Source organism: Cebus imitator, unplaced genomic scaffold, assembly GCF_001604975.1.
Source record: "Cebus imitator isolate Cc_AM_T3 unplaced genomic scaffold, Cebus_imitator-1.0 Scaffold440, whole genome shotgun sequence".
In the NCBI taxonomy this organism is placed as follows: domain Eukaryota; kingdom Metazoa; phylum Chordata; class Mammalia; order Primates; family Cebidae; genus Cebus; species Cebus imitator.
The window spans coordinates 637,305-658,494 of NW_016107755.1; the positions used below are offsets into that span (position 1 = coordinate 637,305).

The window sequence follows — 21,190 nt, forward strand, 5'->3', positions numbered from 1 at the left end:
ATGTGGTAATTGATTTTCTGTTCCTGCCTTAGTTAGCAAAGGATAATGCCCTTTAGCTCCATCCATGTTCCTGCAAAGTACATGATCTCATTCTTTTTATGGCTGCATAGTGTTCCCTGGTGCATATGTGCCACATTTTCTTTATCCAGTCTACCATTGATGGGCATTTACATTGATTCCATGTCTGCTACTGTGACTAGTGTTGCAATGAACACACATCTGCATGTAACGCACAACATGCAATTTCCATATGAAAGAACAGATAAGTAAAAATTGATGGAAAAGGGAATGCCATACAAACAGTAAGCAAAAGGGAATTGAAATTGTTATTTTATACCAGTAAAAGATTTTCAAATGATAGATATTACCAGAGAGAAAACTAAAGGGTAAATTCAACAGAAAGACATGCAACCAAAACGGGTCCAATAGCAAGCCTTCAGAGTTCATGAAGAAAAATTGACAAAATTACAGAGAGAAGTAGAGACTTCCATGAACGTGATTAGACATTTTAAAGCTTTCTTTCAGCTATAAATACAAAAACTAAGAAAAATTTAGCAAAGATATAGAAAACTGAAAAACATTATTAAGCACCCAGGCTTAATTTACTTATATATGTAGGCACATCAATGAAAAATATATATTATCTCAAATATGAATGATACATTTACCAGGAGAAACCATATTTCAGGTCATAAGACACATTGAAACATTGAAATAACACAGAATACATTTTCTAGCCATACTGGAAATACGTTAGAAATCTATAACAACAAGATAACCCTGTGGGACTGAATTGTTTTGTCACCCTTAAACTTGTAACTGAAATCTGATCTCTACTGTGATGGGGTTTGGAGGTAGAGCCATTAGGAAGTGATCATGCAGTGAAGGCAAAATCCTCATTATAAAATGAATGTCCTTACAAAAGGGACCCCAGAGAGCTCCTTGCCCCTTCCACCTGTGAGGACACCAAGAAAAGGCAACATCCATGAATCAGGAAGCAGCCCTCACCATGCACTGACTCTTCCCAGGTCTTCATCTTTGACTTCCCAGCCTCCAGAACTGTGAGAAATAGAGTTCTGTTGTTTGCCACAAAGACTGTGATATTCTATAATTACTGCCCAGATTGACTAGGAGAGACAATCATGAAAATACCAAGTATTGGAAATTAAACATCAAAATTCTAAATAACAATTTATTCAAAAAGGAAATCACAAGAGAAATTAGAAAATCTGTTTTCTGAAGGATGACGAAACACAATATATCAAATGTAGTTGAAGCAGTGCTAGAGAAAAAAACCAAAATCCTTAAATGCCTATATTAAGAAAGAAGGTAGGTCTCAAATTAGTAAATTAGCTTCTGCTGTAAGAAACAAAGAAGAACAAATTAAACCAAAGCATGCAGAAGAAAGGAAATAATAATGAAATAGAAAAAAATGAAGCAGAAAAATAGAGAAAATTAATGAACCCAAATATTGGTTCTGTGGTGAAAAAATCAGTATACTTTAAAAATTTCTAGCTAGATTGATCAAGACAAAAAGATACACATTAACAAGATCAGGAATAAAAGACAGAACATCAGTGCACACTCTAGATCTCAAAAAGAAACACTGATAATCTCATGTCAATAAGTTTGACAAACAAATGAACAATTTCCTTGAGAGAGAAAACTTAGGAAAAATTGACCTGAGAAGAGATAAAAATGTGGCCAGTCATTTATTGATTTTAGAAATTGAATTTGTAACCAAAATCCTTCTCCTCTAGGAAACTCCAGGCCCAGAGGGCTTTACTGATGAATTATATTAAACATATAATTCAGAAATAACATCACATACCATTTAAAGGAGGCAACAATTTTCAATTCAATCTATGAAGCCAGCTGTATTAGTCTGTTTTCATGCTGCTGATGAAGACATACTCAAGTCTCAGAAGAAAAAGAAGTTTAATTGGAATTACAATTCCACATGGCTGGGGAGGCCTCAGAACCATGGCAGGAGGTGAAAGGCACTTTTTACATGGCAGAGACAAGAGAAAATGAAGAAGATACAGAAGCAGAAACCCCTGATAAAACCATCAGATCTTGTGAGCCTTATTAAATACCATAAGAACAGTATGGGGAAACAGCCCCCATGATTCAAATTATCTCCCATTGGGTCCCTCCCACAACATGTAAAAATTGTGGGAGTGCAATTCAAGATGAGATTTGGGTGGGGACACAGAGCCAAACCATATCATTCTGCCTCTTGCCCCTCCAAATCACATGTCTTCACATTTCAAAACCAACCCTTCCCAACAATCCTCCAAAGTCTTTCCTTATTTCAGCATTAACCCAAAAGTCCACAGTCCAAAGTCTCATCTGAGACAAGGCAAGGCCCTTCCACCTATGAGCCTGTAAAATCAAAAGCAAGCTAGTTACTTCTTAGATACAATGGGGGTACAGATATTGGGTAAATACAACCATTCCAAATGGGAGAAATTTGCGAAAACAAAGGAGTTACAGGTCCCAAGCAAGTCCTAAATTCAGCGGGGCAGTCCAACTCTAAAGCTCCAAAATGAACTCCTTTGACTCTGTGTCTCACATTCGGGTCATGCTGATGAAGAGGTAGGTCCCCGTATCTTGGGCAGCCTGCCTGGGTGGCTTTGCAGGTATATGCCCCCTCCTGGCTGCTTTCACAGTTTGGTGTTGAGCGTCTGTGGATTTTCCAGGTGCAAAGTGCAAGCTGTTGGTGGATCTACCATTCTGGGGTCTGGAGCATGGTGGCCCTCTTCTCACAGCTCCACCAGGTGCCCTAGTAGGGACTCTGTGAGGGGGCTCCAGCCCCACATTTCCCCTCCACGCTGCCCTAGCGGAGGCTCTCCATGAGAGCCCTGCCTCTGCAGCAAACTTTTGCCTGGGCATCCAAGTGTAGGGTGCCAGTCCCCACACCCCACCCATGGGTACCCTGAGTTAGGTGGCGACAAACGAATGAGAAAAAGACAGACTAAGAATGAAAGTGGGACCAAGGAACTGTCACTTGTAATGGAGGCAGTGAAGGCCCTGAGCGTAGGCCCCACAGTATTTACTGTTTACAATCACTTTAAGCAGTCAGCAGACGGTGGGGTGAAGGTGAGGTGGTAGTGGGGAGGGGGTGGCGTGACGGTGGAGCGGTCTTCAGTGAACAGGAACTGGCACGTCATTCTAAAGACTGCTAGCCATGCGGCTTTGTGGGAGACTCTGAAAAGCAGAAGCATGTGGTTATCTGTAGATTGCATTCTAGGCATAGCTGGAGGGAGTGAGTCTCACAAGGAGTCTACGAGTCTGGTGACTTTGTAATGCTACAGAAGGGGTCTTAAGTCCTTGAGCATGTTATGTACTGTAACAGAGCGAGGTCACTCTACACCTGGAACATGAAGGCTTAGGGAAGTTTCCCGCCCCAGAGGTCTGACACAGTTAGCCGCGGTTTACCGTTCCAGTACTTGTAACCATTTTATGTAGGCACTCTGTAAGCCCTTCCTCCATTGCTGTTTCCCCCAACACTCAAGCATTTCCATACGTCTTCTGAAATCTAGGTGGAGGTTTCAAACCTCCATTCTTGACTTTTGTGCACCTGCCGGATCAAAACCACATGGAAGCTGCCAAGGTTTAAAGGTTGCACCCTCTGGAGCCATGGGCCAAGCTATACCTTGGCTCCTTTCAGAAACAGTGGAAGGAGCTGGAATGCAGGTCACTAAGTCTGTAGGCTACACATGGCATGAAGACCCTGGGCCCCACCCATGAAACCATTTTTCCCTCCTATGATAGGAGGGGCTGTGATAGGAGGGGGTCTGTGATAGGAGGGGCTGCCCTGAAGACCTCTGTCGTGCCCTGGAGACATTTTCCCCATTGTCTTGGGGATCGACGTTTGGCTCCTTGTTACTTATGCATATTTCTGCAGCCAGCTTGAGTTTCTCCCCCAAAAATGAGTTTTTCTTTTCTACTGCATTGTCAGGCTACAATTTTCTGAAGTTTTATGCTGTTTCCCTTTTAAAATGGAATGCTTTTAACAGCACCCAAGTCAACCTTTGAATGCTTTGTTGCTTAGAAATTTCTTCCACCAGATACCATAAATAATCTCTCTCAAGTTCAAAGTTCCACTAATCTCTAGAGCAGGGGCAAAATGCCACCAGTCTCTTTGCTAAAATATAACAAGAGTCACCTTTGCTCCAGCTCCTAACAAGTTGGCCGTCTGCACCTGAGACCACCTCAGCCGGGACCTTGTTGTTCATATCACTATCAGCATTTTTGTCAAAGCCATTCAGCAAGTCTCTAGGAGGTTCCTGTTGAAAAACGTGTGCTTTGAATGAAGAGACTTTTTAAACAGGCTTTGTGTGAGCAGCATGGCTGTTTATTTACCTGGGTGCAGGTGGGCTAAGGCCGAAAAGGGCATTGGAAAAGGGTAGTGGAACTAGGAGTTGGTTTTATAGGTTTGGGTAGTTTTTTTGGGCGGTGGGGGTGTTGCAGAGTAAGTTTAGTTCCAGTGGTGGGGCTAGGGGTAAGGAGTATACAAGATCGCAAGTTCAGTTACAATGGCAGGGTTAGGTGAGAGGTATTTACTTGATCACAACTGTTAAGAAGGCAGGGTTGGGTGAGAGGTATTTACATTATCATAAGAACAGTTAAGATGGCAGAGTTGGGTGAGGGGCTTGTCGGGGGGGGGGGGCTCTGATGGGCTGGGCAATTAGGGACAATGGCAAACCCAGTCGGGGGGGTGGGTGGGAGATATTAGCCAGAGCAGGCAGGACTTCAGATTTTCGGGCTCCAGGCTTGCATATGGAGACCTGACATACTGTTTTTCTTAATATAGAGAGGGAAAGAATTAGAAAGAGGGGTTGATAACAGGTTTTAGGGAGTCGGGGCGAAGTTTCTCAAGGCTTCTTTGAGTGGGATTGGGGGCAGCGTGGAAACCTAAAAATGAGAAAGAATTTTGACTGCTGGGAGATTTTGGGGCAAAGGGTAATATTGCGGGGTTGTTAGAAGGAGCATTTGTTGTATTGACTGATTGGTGATTGCTTCTGTATGATTTTGTAGGAATTGAGAGATTAATAGGAAAAACACAGGGTTTAAATAAGAGAAGGAGAAAGATAGTATTAGAGAAGGTTAACTGTGTGGAGGGAGAGCTTTTGTTTTTACAGTGTATGAGGAAGCTCGTGGTATTTATAAGCAACCATTCACTTTTATTAACAAGATTGGGTTTGAGCAGAGAATGGGAGCCAGATTAAGAGCAAAATATTAGCTGTAATTGCCTGGAGGAAAAGTGTAAACCGGCAACTTAAACAAAAGCAGGGCATGTAAAAGTCAATGAGTACAGTGAATTTGAGCACAGTTAGACAGAAAATCATAGTGAGGAAGGAGACCCAGGCATCTGGGATCACCTCCCCCCTTGACTTCCACACTGCATTTCAATAGGAGAAAAGGCTGGCTGACTGGCGCCTCCTGAATCACCTTCCTGTAGATGGCAGGCTTGGTATTGGGGGAACTCTCCAGAAGACACTGTTTTTACTTAAATGAGATCAAACCCCCCACCCCACTCCTCCATCCACAGACCAGAACCTTTTCACATGTGATTCCTAAAACTGTAAACCCGAAACCCTTTCATATGTGATTCCTAAAACTGTAAACCCGAAACCCTTTCATATGTGATTCCTAAAACTGTAAACCTGAAATCCTTTCATAGGTGATTTCTAAAACTGTAAACCCGAAACCTTTTCACATGTGATTCCTAAAGCTGTAAATCCAAAACCCTTTCACTCATGATTTCTAAGGCTGTAAACCTGAAATTCTTTCGTGTGTAATATCTAGAGTGTAAGCCTATATAAAGGCAGAACCTTCCTTTGTTAGACCAGCTGGGTTGGCAGACGGAAGGAGAGAGCCTCTCAGGTGATTTGCCTAGCCCTTTAGAGCATCCCTGCAGGGGGCTCCTGCCCACTGGGGCGACATGGTTCCTGGGCAGGTATTTGCCTGGTGGAAAGCGTCGCCAGAGCAGAGAAGGAAAGCCCCTGCAGTGTGGATCCACCCAGTGGCTGAACACTAAGAAGGAACGGATACTTGGAACGTCTGAACAATAGAAATATGGCAGGATTGATCCCGGGGAAGATAGCCCACCTCCTCTAGGTGAAAGCATAGGCTGATCACCCACATGTGCCAGGTTTAGCACTTTTGAACTTGGCTCTCTCTCTCTCTTCCTTTGTAACTAACCTTGGAAGCCTTTTGCTTATGGTTTTGATTTGGGTGGAGGAAGGAGAGTGGTTGTGTGTGTGTGTGTGTGTGTGTGTGTGTGTGTGTGTGTAGAGGGATCCAGCTGGACTCCTCAGTTGTGAAAGGTGGGAGTAACGGGCCCATTAGAAGGAGGGACCTCATGTGTCAAGCAATTTGTAGGGCTAGTTGGAATTAGAGACAGCCACATAAGGCTGAGTGGAGAAGCCTTTGCCATCTAGGCGTTGTGGAAGGATTTGAAGTGAATGTAAATTGGAGAGTGCTGCATCTCGCTGGGTGGGAACTGCTGTGGGTGAAGTAACACTCTCTTAACTATGAGAATTGCTTCTTTGGAGCGTAAGCATGGGTCACTCTCACAGCAAGCCCACCCCTTCAGAGACCATGCTGAAAAATTTCAAGAAAGGATTTAGTGGGAATTATAGAGTAGCTATGACACCAGAGAAATTAAGGACTTTATGTGAGATAGATTGCCCAGCATTTGGGGTAGGTTGGCCCCCGAAGGGGACCCTAGACAGGTCTTTTGTCTCCAGAGTAAGGCACGAGGTTATATGTGACAAGCTAGAACACCTTGATCAATTTCTGTACATAGATTCATGGTTGCAGTTAGTTTTGAACGCTTCGAAGTGGTTAGGAGGACAGACAGCATCTATTTTAGTGGCCAAGGGATAGACTGCTAGAAACCACCATTCCCCCCCACTGACAGACGCAGACTTCCAAGGGTCTGGCAGCTCCAGTGGCAGGAAAGTTTTTGATACCAAGGAGCCACAGGCTCTCGCTGACCTACTGCAAACAATTATTCAGACTCATAACCCCACTCCTGCTGATTACCATCAGCTGCTTATGTATCTTTTTAACACAAGCTAGAGACTAGGTGACGAGTTTCACATGTATACTTCTTTTGCTTCTAAAAGCCCTGAAGACCAACGCATAGAAAATATGACATTGGAAGGACCTGTGCCCCAGCTAATAGGAAAACAGGGAGACCCTGAGCACAGGGCTTCAAACAAACGTGAAGGGGCTCTGTTCAAGCTAATGAAAAGGGCACTGGACTAAAGGAGAGGGAGGCTGGACTCATATGACCCCAAAGAGCCCATGGTCCGAACGACAGCCCTGTAAACCTGAAACCCTTTCATATGTGATTTCTAAAACTGTAAACCCGAAACCCTTTTACTAGTGGTTTCTAAGGCTGTAAACCTGAGATTCCTTCATGTGTAATATCTAGAGTGTAAGCCTATATAAAGGCAGAACTTTCCTTTGTTAGATGAGCTGTGCTTAGACAAATCATCGCCTGGCTCCTGGCCATAATAATAAACCTCTTCCTCCCCTTTGGTGTTGGAGAGCTCTGTTTCTTGCAGCAGCTCCTGCTACAATAGACAGACTTTTTGAGGTGTGGTTTAAGTAGCAGGGCGACTGCATAAAGGTGGAGAAGGTGAGGGGCTGAAAGTTAAGTGTGTGAGGTGTAAAGAGAAAACTTTGGAGGTTATGAGAGCTAGAGGGTAAATGGGGCATAGCCTGTGATTTTGAGGGATTTTAAGAGTATTAGGGCAGCAGCTGCTCCTGCGTGTTGTTGTGAGAACCAGCCCAGGACTGTTGGGTTAAGTCGTTTGGACAAAAAGGCTACAGGCCATGGGCCTGGCTCCTATGTGAGAATCCCAACCGTACAGCCCTGGATTTTAGCAGTATATAACGAAAAAGTGTTGAGACAGGTTGGGGAGAGCTAGGGAGGGAGCAGTTTTTAGAGCTGTTTTTTACGGAGTGAAAAGAGGCATGAGGAAAGGATTTAGGATTAATAGGGTTGGGTAAGTTTTCTTTTGTGAGTTTATACAATGGCTTAGTTAGAATAGCGAAACCTGGTATCCAGAGGTGAAAGTAGCAACCACACCCAGGAAGGAGAAGCTGTTGTTTGGTGGATGGGGTTGGGGTTTGGGAAATTAAATGGATACGGTTGGCAAGGAGGGCGTGTGTATGCTGGTGAAAGATTATAACAGATGGGAAAGAAATTTGGGCTTTGGAAGGGGATACATGATACCCCTTTGAGTATAAATGCTGAAGAAGCAGGAGGGTGAATTAAAAGACCCTGTTGCAATAGATGGATGATAACAGGCTTTACATTTAAAGGCTGTTGTGGGATGGGGTACTGGAGCTGCTCAGATAAGGGTGGTTAGGTTTTAAGGGGATGATGAGGGATGAGTGACTTGTAGCAACGGATGGGAAGGCGGTGTTTTACACCCTAGGGTTAAGGTGGGGGAACATAAAGGAAGCTATTGAGGGAGGTACGGGTTTGGGGAGGAGGGCGGCAATGAGGTGTGGCTGTAGCCCAGGAACAGTTAAGGAGGCAGACAATTTTGCTAGGATATTTTGGCCTAACCGGGGAACTGGACAAGTGGGGATGATTAGGAAAGAATGTGGAAAGGAGTGCTGGCCTAATTGACACCAGACTTGGTGAGTTTTGAGAGGCCTGGAGGTCTTGCCGTCAAATCCCACAACAGTTATGGAGGCCCAGGAGACAGATTCTTGGAAAGAATGCAGCATGGGGTGGGTGGTCTCCGTGCTCATTAAGAAAGAGATGGACTTACCCTCCACCGTAAGTGTTACCCGAAGTTTGGCGTCCATGATGGTCCAGGGGGCTTCCAAGACGCTAGGACAGTGTTAGTCTTAAGCCACCGAGCTGAGGGTTGGAGCTCCAGGAGCTCTGGGAGCAGCGACGTGAGTCAGACAGTTGACTTTTTGTGGGGGCCCTGCACAGACAGGGCAGGGCTTAGGAGAAATCCCGGGCTGTGGGCATTTCTTGGCCCAGTGGCCAGATTTCTGACACTTGAAGCAAGGTTTGGAAGGGGCAGCTGGATGTGCTGCAGTCTGGGGGCTTTGAAGTCTTTGAGAGCCAGTGGTGTGGCTGGGGTTTGTCTTACAGAAGAGGCAAGGATCTGTAGTTTTGAGGTGTGCTGCCGCTGGGCAGATTTTTCCCTATAATTGAACACCTTGAAGGTGAGGTTGCTTAATTCCTGTTGTGGGGTTTGAGGACCAGATTCTAATTTCTGTACCTTTTTTGTAACGTTGGGGTTGATTGGATGATAAAATGCATATTAGACAGTTTTTAGGGCTGAGAGTAGAAGTAAGGATGACATTTAAGTTACTCCAGGTGAGATTACAGGACTGGGTTAAGTATTGGAGGATTTGATGAAAAGGAGCCTAACTCGTGGCCAATTTGGAAAGGTTGGATAAAGGAAAAGGAACATGCACCCTAACTATGCCTTTGGCTCCAGCCACCTCTGGAAAGGGTAATTGTTGGGCAGGGGCAGAGGAGGTAACTGCAGGACTAAACTGTAAGCTGGGCCACGTATGAGGTGGGGAGGTGACAGGAGGGGCATAAGGAGGTGGGTTGTGGGCAGAGGAAGAGGAGGAAGGCTCTGGGGGTTGGGGTTAGCTTCCAGATTAGGGCCTGGTTTGGACAGGTGGGGAGGAGAAAGTTTGGAAGAGTTGATGGACAAGGAAGATTCTGGCTTACCAGCAGAGGAAGGAGGGGCAGACGGAAAGGAAGAGAAGGAGGGAGGGATAGGTGTGTCAAAAAATGCCTGGACGTAGGGAATTTTCGACCATTTGCCCGTGTTGCGACAAAAATTGTCTAAATTTTGTAAAATAGAGAGGTTGAAAGTGCCATTTTTTGGCCAAATGGAGCTGTTGTTTAACTTGTATTGTGGCCATGCAGTGTTACAGAGGAAGATGAGATATTTGGGGTTTAGGTCAGGAGACAATTGAAGAGGCTTGAGGTTTTTTAGAACACAGGCCAATGGAGAGGAGGGAGGGATAGAAGACGGACGATCACCCATGGTTCTGGAAAGGCAGCAGAGACAAGGAAAATGGGCACGCAACCCAGCTGCTCAACAGGCATCCCTAGTTGAGCCTGTGTTCAAAAGAGAGTCCTCTGTGTTGACCTGCCACCAATATCGGCCACGAGCCTGGTGGGCGAGTGACTAGGGTGAACATCTCCACGATAGTCAAACCCCTTGGGAAACTGGGTTCCCAGATCTGTGACCTATGTAGGATTTTCTGGTCATGAGCATCATGCAAGAACTTGGTTTACCTGATTTTCCTTGTCTTTGCAGTGGAAAAAGGATGAAACCAAAAGGGGGAGGAAGTGGAAAGGAAAAGACAAAAGTATGGGAAAGCAAAAAAGAGAGACTGCTTACCAAAATAGCCGGTGGTGTGCATCTGTGGGCTGGTCTGATGACCTCAGGTCGGTAGGTAGATCTCTCTCTTCATGGAGGGAGCACAAGAACAGTGTTGGGGTTTTGGTCTCTCGTAGGAGTTTCCCCGTCCCAGGTTTCAGCACCAAATGTTGAAAAATGCATGCTTTGAATGAAGAGACCTTTTAGGCATTGTGTGAGCAACATGGCTGTTTATTTACCTGGGTGCAGGTGGGCTAAGGCCGAAAAGGGCATTAGAAAAGGGTAGTGGAATAGGAGTTGGTTTTATAGGTTTGGGTAGATTTTTTGGGGGGTGGGGGTGTTGCAGAGTAAGTTTAGTTGCAGAGTAAGTTTAGTGGTGGGTGTTAGGGGCAAGGAGTATACTTGACCACACGTTCAGTTACAATGGAAGGGTTAGGTGAGAGGTATTTACATGATCATAACAGTTGAGAAGGCAGGGTTGGGTGAGAGGTATTTACATTATCATAAGAACAGTTAAGATGGCAGGGTTGGGTGAGGGGCTTGTTCAGAAAGCTCATGTGGGCAATTAGGGACAATGGCGAATGTGGGGGGGGGACGGGAATATTAGCCAGGGCAGGCAGGACTTCAGACTTTCGGGCTCCAGGCTTGCACATGGAAACCTAACAGTTCCGAACTTTCCCACATTTTCCTGTCTTGCTCTGAGCCCTTCAAGCTGTTCCAGCCTCTGCTTGATACCCAGCTTCAAAGTCACTTCCACATTTTCAGGCATCTTTTCCGCAGCACCCCTCTCACTGGTACCAATTTACTGTATTAGTCCATTTTCACCCTGCTGATAAAGACATACCCAAGACTGAGAAGAAAAAGAGGTTTAATTGGACTTACAATTCCACATGGTTGGGAAGGCCTCAGAATCATGGTGGGAGGCAAAAGGCACATCTTACATGGCAGCAACAAGAGAAAATGAGGAAGCTGCAAAAGCAGAAACCCCTGATAAAACCATCAGATCAAATGAGACTTATTCACTACCACAAGAACGGTGTTGGGAGAACTGACCCCATGATTCAAATTATCTACCACTGGGTCCCTCCCATAACACGTGGGAATTATGAGAGTGTAATTCAAGATAAGATTTGGGTGGAGACACAGAGCCAAACCATATCACCAGCAGTATCCAGATAGAAAACCCAGACAAGAACATCACAAGAAAAAGAATCAAGAACAAATTTTCCTCTTAAATACAGACTCATAATTCTTTCTTTTTTTTTTTTTAAAGACAGGATTTCACCATGTTGATCAGGCTGGTCTTGAACTCCCAACCTCAGGTGATCCGCCCACCTTGGCCTCCAAAGTGCTTGGATTACAGGCGTGAGCCACCATGCCCGGCCAGACTCACAATTCTATACAAAACCTTATCCAATTAAGATATACATAAAATGAATAATATGCCGTGTCACATTGGTCTTTTTCATGGGAAAGTAAGGTTGGTTTAACATCTGAAAATTAAACAACACAATTCACCCAATTAATAAAACAAAAAACAAATGTTATACAATTATTGTAATAGATGCAGAAAAAGCACTTGCAAAAATAAAGACCACTTCATGACAAAATATCTCAGTAAACTAAAAATCGAAAGGAATATCTTCGATGTGGTTAAGAACATGCACAAAATGTTTACAGCTACCGTCATCTTCAATTATGAAAGGCCAGATGCTTCCCTCCTAAGATGAGCAACAAAGCAAATATACGGCTCTCCTCATTTTTGTTTAAATACCCTATGAGCATCCTGACCACTGCAATGTTGCAAGAAAATGAAATAAAAGACCAATAAAAGGACCAGGTATGGTGCCTCATGCCTGTAATCCCAGTACTTTGGGAGGCCAAAGTGGGACAATCACTTCAGTTCAGGAGTTCGAGACTAGCCTAAGCAACATAGTGAACCCCTGCCTTTACTAAATATCAATAACTTCAAAAAGAAAAAAAAATAGGAAAGGAAGAAATAAAATTTTTCTTTCTCAGCTTAGTTGCATATGTAGAATATCATAAAGAATTCTGGAAAAATTTCTGGAATTAATGATTAAATTTGCAAAATTATTCACAAAAGATATGTAGTTTTTCTTTCTTTCTTTCTTTCTTTTTTTTTTTTAGTAGATACAGGGTTTCGCCATGTTGGCCAGGTTGGTTTTGAACTCCTAACCTCAAGTGATCTGCCCACCTCACCACAAAAGATATGTAATAAGTCTCTTAGACAAACATGACAAGATAGCAATGATACTAGTTATCAAAGAAGTGCAAGTTAAAACCACAGTGAGAAACTATCACACATCACCTAGAATAGGTAAAGTTAAAAAGACATATGGTAAGTCTGAATACTGGTAAGAATATGGAAAAAATTAAAATTTCTTAATATTGTTGATAGGAATGCAAAAACAGTTGCAGTCAATTTATAAAATAGTATCACAATTTCTTAAACAGCTACCCATCCACTTACCATGACCCAACAAACCACAAATATTTATTTATCCAAAGGAAATGAAAATGTAAGGCCATGCAAAGACGTGTAGTGGCTTCATTAATAACAGACCCTAACTGGAAATAACTCACATGTCTATCAGCTGGAGAATAAAGAAACCAGTGAATAAACTGGAATTCCAATAATACTCAGCAGCTACTCAACAACAAAAATGAATGAAATGTTATTACTCTTAACCACATGGAATAATCTCAAACATTGTTATGCTAAGTGAGACCAAACAAAGGACCACATAACATATGATTGCATGTCCAAGAAATTCTAGAAATTTTATTATTACACTAACAGAAGCAGAGCAATGGTTGAGTGAAGGGAAGGGGGTCAGGGTGGGAGGCAAGGATTAAATTGAAAGGGGCATGAGGAAAGTTTTTAGGGAAAAGAAACTGTTCTTTAGGCAGTGTGGTAGTTACATGACTATAAATGATTATCAATATTCATCAAAAATGCAGCTAAAACTGGTGAATTTTATTATACATAAATGCCCCACTAAGAAAAAGAAAAAGGGTGAGGGAAGAAGGCAAAAATGAAGACACTTTTACATCATCAAAAACAGAAAATTCATTTCATAGGGGTCTTGTACTACATATAATTTTAAAGGAAGCTCTTCAGGCTGAAGGGAAGTGACTCTAGATGGTGAAAGGGACAACTAACAACAGAAACGATGCACACACACATATCACACACACACTCATTTTCTTAATGACAATATGAGGCTTAAAACAAAAAGTATTACTGTATTATTGAGTTTATAAGTATATTGATATAATATATACAACAATAATAGCATAATGGTAGGTTAAATGAAGCTGCATTGTTACATGTGTCCTTTAATTTGCTGGATGGAGCTTAATATAACCTAAACTTCACTGTGAAAAGTCAAGAAATCAGACTTCAATTCTTAACAACAATAAATTAGTGTAAATAAATATAGCTAAAAGCCACTAGGAGAATTAAAACCATAAACTAAAAAATGTTTACTTGACATATAAGAAAGCAGCAAAGGAGGAACAGAAACAAAAACATGTGGGACAAATTGAAAACATATGGCAAAATGGTAGACCAGAATCCAGCCATTGTAAGTGAAGAAATGACACGACCTGAGTCACATTAGCAGGACTGTTAGGAACTGTGGGGAGAACAGACATGGGCAGGAAGTGAGGGACGGTGTTAGTGCCACAATTCAGGAGTGACAGGGTGGTGGGGACTAAGGGGAGGGGAGGGTGTGAGGGATGACAGGGGCAGAGAGAAGGGATGGAGAAGCAGGAGGTGAGGAAAAGGGGAGGGGAACAAATTCTAAAACAGTGGAAGAGCCTAGCAGGGGGTTCTTTGCATTCATATTTAATACATTTTGTGGGACTGCCTAAAAACTAATGGTCTCCTTATGATAAAAAACAAAAGGGTAAAAAAATACCAAGTATCCAAATAAAATAAGCACACTGCTTAGATATGCATAATTCATTAAAACAGGCAGTGCTTAAGCATTGATGACGGGCATTTTTACTTCATTGCAATTTTGACGATCCTGGTTACAATATACAGTAACAAATCCCGCATCTTTATATTGAGATGTCCTGGACTCATACAGGAAAACTCAGGGTATGGAATGAAGACAATTTTAAATGCAACAACCCAGAGTCGCGGATCCATAGTCTGGAAAAGTAAAACTTAGGAGCTTTGTGAGTCGAACTGCCTTGCTGTTTGGACACGCTTATATACGAAGCAGCCAAAACCAGGTCTTTTACAGATTAGAATCCTGATCATTCAGGGGTTACCAAGATTGTGCTAACCACTGTATTAATAAACAAATAAAAAAGCCTGGTCTCTACGGGAATCTCTGTCTGGTGCTTTCAGTCACAACTTCACCAGGTTTAAAGAGAAAACCCCTTTCTCTACACTTCCATTCTTCGGGCAAGCGCACTCTCCCATCAAGTTCCCTGGGGTAAATTTTCTTCTGGAATAGTCCAAGGGAAGAGGTGAGGAGTGGGAGGTCTAGTTCAGGGAGAAGTATTCCAGGATGAGGGTGAAAAGGAAGGGGCTGGGCGCAGCCTGGGGGTCTCTCCCTGGTTTCCACAGACAGATCCTCGGGCAGGACTCTTGGCAGACAGTGTGACAAAAAGGCTTGGTGTAGGAGACGAGGGATCTGGACAAAGTCCGAGGTCCGGGGCCTGACTCTCAGGGTCTCAGGCTCCGAGGGCTATGACTGCACTGGGGAGGCGCAGCGTTGGGGAGTCCCCACTCCCCGGAGTTTCACTTCTTATCCCAACCTGGGAGTCCTTTTTCCAGGATACTCAAGACGTGGCCCCGCTTCTCACTCCCATTGGGTGTCGGGTTTCTAGAGAAGACAAGCAGCGTCGCCGCGGTCCCGGTTCTGAAGCCCCCAGTCACCCACCAGACTCTCATTCTCCCCAGACGCCGAGGCTAGGGTCATGGCGCCCCGAACCCTCCTCCTGCTGCTCTCGGGGGCCCTGTTCCTGACCGAGACCTGGGCGGGTGAGTTCGGGGTCGGGAGGGAAACGGCCTCTGCTGGAGGAGCTAGGGGCCCGCCGGGCTGGGGGTACAGGACCCGAGGAGCGGCGCCGGGCGGAGGTTCGGGCGGGTCTCAGCCCCTCCTCGCCCCCAGGCTCCCACTCCATGAGGTATTTAGTCGCCTCCGTGTCCCGGCCCGGCCGCGGGGAGCCCCGCTTCATCGCCGTGGGCTACGTGGACGACACGCAGTTCTTGCGGTTCGACAGCGACGCCGCGATTCCGAGGATGGAGCCGCGGGCGCCGTGGATGGAGCAGGAGGGGCCGGAGTATTGGGACCGGGAGACACCGAGAGCCAAGGCCGCTGCACAGACTGACCGAGTGAACCTGCGGACCCTGCTCCGCTGCTACAACCAGAGCGAGGCCGGTGAGTGACCCCGGCCCGGGGCGCAGGTCACGACCCCTCCCCATGCCCCACGGACGGCCCGGGTGGCTCCCGAGTCTCCGGGTCGGAGATCCACCCCGAGGCTGCGGGACCCCCCCCTCCCCCCAGACCTTCGACCCGGGAGGGTCCGGGTTTCATTTTCAGTTTGGACCAAAATCCCCACGGGTTGGGCGGGGGCGGGGCTGACCGCGGGGGCGGGGCCAGGGTCTGACACCCTCCAGTGGATACACAGCTGCGACCTGGGGCCGGATGGGCGCTTCCTCCGCGCGTATGAACAGTTTGCCTACGACGGCAAGGATTATATCGCCCTGAATGAAGACCTGCGCTCCTGGACCGCCGCAGCCACTGCGGCTCAGATCACCCAGCGCAAGTGGGAGGCGAACAAATACTCAGAGCAGGTCAGGACCTACCTGGGGGGCACGTGAGTGGAGTGGCTCCGCAGACAACTGGAGAGCCGGAAGGAGACGCTGCGTCACGCGGGTACCAGGAGCGCCTCCCTCACCTCCTGTACACCTCCTGGGCGGGGCTCCCGCCAGGAGGGTAGGAAAATGGGACCAACACTAGAATATCGTCCTCCCTCTGGTCCTGAATGGGAAGAATTCTGGATTTCTAGAGCCTGTACCAGAGACTGACTCTGAGGCCCCGCCCTGCTCTCTGGGACAATTAAGGGATGAAGTCTCTGAGGGAGTGGAGGGGAAGCCAATCCCAGGAATACTGATCAGCGGTCCCCTTTGACCCCTGCAGCAGCCTTGGGCACCAGGACTTTTCCTCTGGGCCTTGTTCTCTCTCTCACAATCAGTGTGTTTGTGACTCTGATTCCAGCTCTTCTGAGTCCCTCAGCCTCCACTCAGGTCAGGACCAGAAGTCCCTGCTTCTCCACTCAGAGACTCGAACTTTCCAAGGAACAGGAGATTACCGCAGGTGCCTGTGTCCATGCTGGTGTCTGGGTTCTGTGCTCCCTTTCCCAGCCCAGGTGTCCTGTTCATTCTCAAGATGGTCACATGGGTGCTGCTGGGATGTCCCATGAGAGATGCAAAGTGCCTGAATTTTCTTTTTCTTTCTTTTCTTTTCTTTCTCTTCTTTTCTTTTCTTTTTGACGGAGTCTCACTCTGTTACCAGGCTGGAGTGCAGTGGTGGGATCTGGGCTCACTGCAACCTCCGCCTCCTGTGTTCAAGCGATTGTCCTGCCTCAGCCTCCCAAGTAGCTGGGATTACAGGCATGTGCCACCAACAGGCATGCCAGCTAATTTTTGTATTTTTAGTAGACATGGGGTTTCACCATGTTGGCTAGGATGGTCTCGATCTCTTGACCTCGTGGTCTGCCCACCTTGGCCGCCCAAAGTGCTGGGATTATAGGCGTGAGCCACCACGCCCGGCTAGTGCCTGAATTTTCTGACTCTTCCCCTCAGATCCCCCAAAGGCACATGTGACCCAGCACCCTATCTCTGACCATGAGGCCACCCTGAGGTGCTGGGCCCTGGGCTTCTACCGTGTGGAGATCAAACTGACCTGGCAGCGGGATGGGGAGGACCACACCCAGGACATGGAGCTTGTGGATACCAGGCCAGTGGGGGATGGAACCTTCCAGAAGTGGGTGGCTGTGGTGGTGCCTTCTGGAGAGGAGCAGAGATACACGTGCCATGTGCAGCATGAGGAACTACCTGAGCCCCTCACCCTGAGATGGAGTAAGGAGGAGAATGGGGGCATCATATCTCTTCTCAGGGAAAGCAGGAGCCTTTCTGGAGCCCTTCAGCAGGGTCAGGGCTGAGGCCTGGAGTTCAGGGCCCCTGACCCTCCCCTCTTTTCCCAGAGCCGTTTTCCCAGCCCACCATCCCCATCATGGGCATCATCACTGGACTGGCCGTCCTGGGAGCTGTGGCCACTGTAGCTGTGGTCACTGCTGTGATGTGGAGGAAGAGCTCAGGTAGGGAAGGGGTGAGGGGTGGGGTCTGGGTTTTCTTGTCCCACTGGGGGTTTCAAGCCTCAGATAGAAGTGTGTCCTGCCTTGGTGCTGGGAAGCACCATCCACACATGGCTGACCCAGCCTGGGGCCCTGTGTGCCAGCACTTATTCTTTTGTGAAACACATGTGACAGTGAAGGACAGATGTATCACCTTGATGATTGTGGTGATGGGTCCTGATCCCAGTAGTCACAGGTCACAGAGGAAAGTCTCTGCTGAGGACAGATCTCAGGAGGGCAATTGGTCCAGGACCCACACCTGCTTTCCTCATGTTTCCTGATCCTGCCCTGGGTCCATAGTCATAGTTCTGGAAACTTTTCTTGAGTCCAAGACTAGGAGGTTCCTCTAAGACCTCATGGCTCTACCTCCTCCCTAGCCCTTCACAGGACATTTTCTTTCCCATAGGTGGAAAAGGAGGGAGCTACTCTCAGGCTGCTTGTAAGTGGCAGGGAGTGTGGAGGAGCTCACTCACCCCACAATTCCTCCTCTAGCCACATCTCCTGCAGGCTCTGACTAGGTCCTGTTTTTGTTCGACCCCAGGCAGTGACAGTGCCCAGGACTCTGATATGTCTCTCACAGCTTATAAAGGTGAGGCCCTGGGAGGTCTGAAGTGGGTGGGGGGTGGGGCAGAGGAGACAGGATTGGGTTATAGGGATTCTTTGGGACATTTTGGGTGGGTGGTGGGCTATTCAGGTGTCATCACTTACCAGGACTGACTTGTATTTGACTATTTTCTTCTGTAGCCTGAGTAGCCTGAGACAGTTGCCTTGTGTGGGACTGAGATGTCGGATTTCTTCAAGCCTCCTCTGTGTGACTCCAGGAGCCTCTGGCATGTCTTTCTGCAAAGGCATCTGAATGTGTCTGCGTCCCTGTTAGCATAATGTGAGGAGGTGGAGAGACAGCCCACCCCGTGTCCACCGTGACCCCTGTCCCCACGATGACCTGTGTTCCCTCCCCAGTCATCTTTCCTGTTCCAGAGACCTGGGGCTGGGTGTCTCCGTCTCTGTCTCAACTTTGTGGTGAACTGAGCTGCAACCTCTCACTTCCCTACTGAAAATAAGAATGTGAATATAAATTTCTTTTCTGATTCTTGCCATGAGAGGTTGATGGGTTAATTAAAGGAGAGGATTCCTAAAATTTGAGAGAGGAAATAAATGAAAAGCCTGAGAACCTTCCAGAATCCGCATGTTCGCTGTGCTGAGTCTGTTGCAGGTGGGGATGGAGAAGGCTGTGAGGAGCCGAGTGTGGGCGGGGCCTGTGCCCAGCTGCAGCTGAGTCCATCGTGGGCTTTATGTGGTCAGTCCTTAGCTGTGTCAGCTTCACTGCTCCATTGTCCTTGTCCCTTCAGTGGAAACTTGTCCCATGGGAGCTGTGACCACAGAAGCTCACACATTGCCCAGGGCAGCCCCTGCACACGGGAGTCTCTGTGTTTCTGAGATAAATTTTCAGACCCATTCAGCTCCTGGCCTCCTTCTAGGGCCCCTCTTCTGCTCTGCTCTCCTGCCCTCTCTCCCTGCCCTGGTTCTAGTGATCTTGGTGCTGGCTCCAATCCCAACTCATGAATCTAAAGCAGAGGCTAATTTAGACTTAAATTTGTTTGTGAAATTGGGCCCATAGTCTAGAATTGTTCTTTCCTGAAGAGAGAAACCTGGTTGTGTTCTGCAGTGTGCATGGGGGTTGGTGTGCGAGGAGGGTTAGAGGTGGGACACCGCAAGCAGCCCTGCTGAGAAAAGCACAGGCGGCCTGGATGTCACTGTGAGGGGACCTTGCACTGTAGCTGCCGCAAAACAGCATTTGGCCTGAGTCTGTGTTAACAAGGATACTGTCTAGAATAGGAGGTGCTCTACAGTGATCATTCATTCAACTGACCTTTGTTGTCAGCCCAGACATAGGACAGAGTGGTTCTGCATCTGGGGAACATCACTGAAGTAAAATCAGAAAAATCTCTGACCTTGTGGAGCGTGTGTTCCAGTGGGAAGAGGCAGATGATAGATAACACTATAAGCAGAATAAGAAAGGAAAGTGCTAGAAGGTGGTAAGTGCAGTGAGGCAGGTGATCCACGGTGTGGGCAGTGGGGACAGGGAAGGTGGCTGTTGTGCTGGGTGGTCAGTGTGCACCACGTTGCAAAGGTGACCTTTGAGGAAAGAGTTGAGGGAATTGTGAGTGTCCACTAGGATGTCTGGGGAAGTTCTTACAAGCAGGGGGAACCTCCACAGCAAAGGCACGAGGTCAGGAAGGTGTCTGTTCCCAGAAGAGCAAGGAGGCCAGGAAGGCTGGACAGAGAGAAACTGAGGTGAGGTCAGAGGTGCGGCCACACACCTCTGGGCCTGTAGGGAGTGGAGAAAGATCTGACCTTTGCTCTGAGTGAGGAGGGAGTTGGAGGACAATTTTGAGGAGAAGAGAACATGGTGGGTATGACTTCTTTTTTAAAAGGCTCTCTCTGATCACTGTGCTGAAAACGGAATTGAGAGGTGAGGGCGAGGGAGGCAGAAGGGAAAGCAGTAGGAAACGAGTGCGGTATTCCAGGCTGGAAACACCAGTTACCTGGAGTGAGCAGGGGAAATAGTGGGACGTGAGGGGATTCTGGATGCATTTTAAGATGGACTCAGAGCATTTGCCAATGGATTGTATCTGTGGTGTGAGAAGGAAGAATCAAGGACACCCATAGTTGTAAAATGAGTGAGTAGAAGGAAGGCTGGAGCTGCTGTGAGTGGAGATGGGGGGACTCTGGCAGGAGCTTATTTTAAGAGGGGGCATCCCAGGCGCTCAGTGGAGACGTCTATTAGGAATGCAGGTGAAGTAGCTGGGGTGGCAATTGGATGGTCAAGTCCAGATTTTAGAGGAAAGGACTGGGCTGGAGAAATAGACTTAGGTCACACCGTATAAATGATACTTAAAACCTCAAGCATGGATGAGGGCACCAAGGCAGTGACTGGCTATAAAAGAGAACAAGAGGAAAGACTGGGCCCTGGACCTCCAGTGCTAAGGGATCTGATCAGACCACACTCAGAGCAGACTGCACAGTTCTGACCCCACGCCCAGAAGACAAAGACCTTCCCATCTGCACAGGCATCACCTGAACGTGATGCTGAGATCCAGGAAGTCTGGAGTCAAGCAAGAGATTCTGGATTTACGACAAGGAGCTCCTGCTGCTGGTCTCCAGATCACAATTGGAATAAAAAGAACACCAGAATTCCACATGTCTGTGCATCAGCCTCGCCTGTAGGGCTTGTTATATAAGCAGTTCATGGTCTTGTGCGTAATACTCTGAGCCAGAGGTTTTGGGGAGAGGTCTGAGTATTTTTTGAGCCCCCACCATCAATCCTGTTGCTTGGACAGATCAGGAACCACAGAGATTAGTGATCAGAGAGTGCCCAACGTGGGTGGGTGAGG

At 46.8% G+C, this 21,190-nt stretch overlaps 2 protein-coding genes and 1 long non-coding RNA gene across 3 annotated transcripts; 2 read left to right on the top strand and 1 right to left on the bottom strand.

Moving 5' to 3' along the window:
• Positions 1–596: 596 nt before the first annotated feature.
• LOC108290660 lies at positions 597–8,954 on the bottom strand. Its single transcript, XR_001819653.2, has 3 exons — positions 8,805–8,954; positions 1,832–1,920; positions 597–1,059 (listed from the first exon to the last, which is right to left on the bottom strand). It is a non-coding gene; the product is annotated as an uncharacterized LOC108290660 (long non-coding RNA).
• Positions 8,955–15,308: 6,354 nt separating this feature from the next.
• On the top strand, positions 15,309–16,006 carry LOC108290651 (patr class I histocompatibility antigen, B-1 alpha chain-like). Its single transcript, XM_037732063.1, has 2 exons — positions 15,309–15,417; positions 15,548–16,006. The coding sequence occupies exons 1-2, from the start codon at positions 15,354–15,356 to the stop codon at positions 15,823–15,825; spliced, it is 342 nt and encodes a 113-aa protein (XP_037587991.1). The 5' UTR covers positions 15,309–15,353; the 3' UTR covers positions 15,826–16,006.
• Positions 15,860–18,187, top strand: LOC119468491 (patr class I histocompatibility antigen, B-1 alpha chain-like). The gene is made up of 5 exons (XM_037732083.1): positions 15,860–15,960; positions 16,068–16,256; positions 16,524–16,756; positions 17,245–17,520; positions 17,646–18,187. Exons 1-5 carry the CDS (start codon positions 15,860–15,862, stop codon positions 18,074–18,076), a joined length of 1,230 nt encoding a protein of 409 aa, XP_037588011.1. The 3' UTR covers positions 18,077–18,187.
• The last annotated feature ends 3,003 nt before the right edge of the window (positions 18,188–21,190 follow it).

What these genes read in the sequence shown, in the direction of transcription:
- LOC108290651 (XM_037732063.1), top strand. Translation starts at nt 15,354, where the DNA reads ATGGCGCCCCGAACCCTCCTCCTGCTGCTCTCGGGGGCCCTGTTCCTG. An exon ending in CCTGACCGAGACCTGGGCGG is followed by an intron (nt 15,418 to 15,547) that starts GTGAGTTCGGGG and finishes CCTCGCCCCCAG; the next exon opens with GCTCCCACTCCATGAGGTAT.
- LOC119468491 (XM_037732083.1), top strand. Translation starts at nt 15,860, where the DNA reads ATGCCCCACGGACGGCCCGGGTGGCTCCCGAGTCTCCGGGTCGGAGAT. An exon ending in AGGACCTACCTGGGGGGCAC is followed by an intron (nt 16,257 to 16,523) that starts GTGAGTGGAGTG and finishes TCTCTGAGGGAG; the next exon opens with TGGAGGGGAAGCCAATCCCA. An exon ending in GGAACAGGAGATTACCGCAG is followed by an intron (nt 16,757 to 17,244) that starts GTGCCTGTGTCC and finishes TCTTCCCCTCAG; the next exon opens with ATCCCCCAAAGGCACATGTG.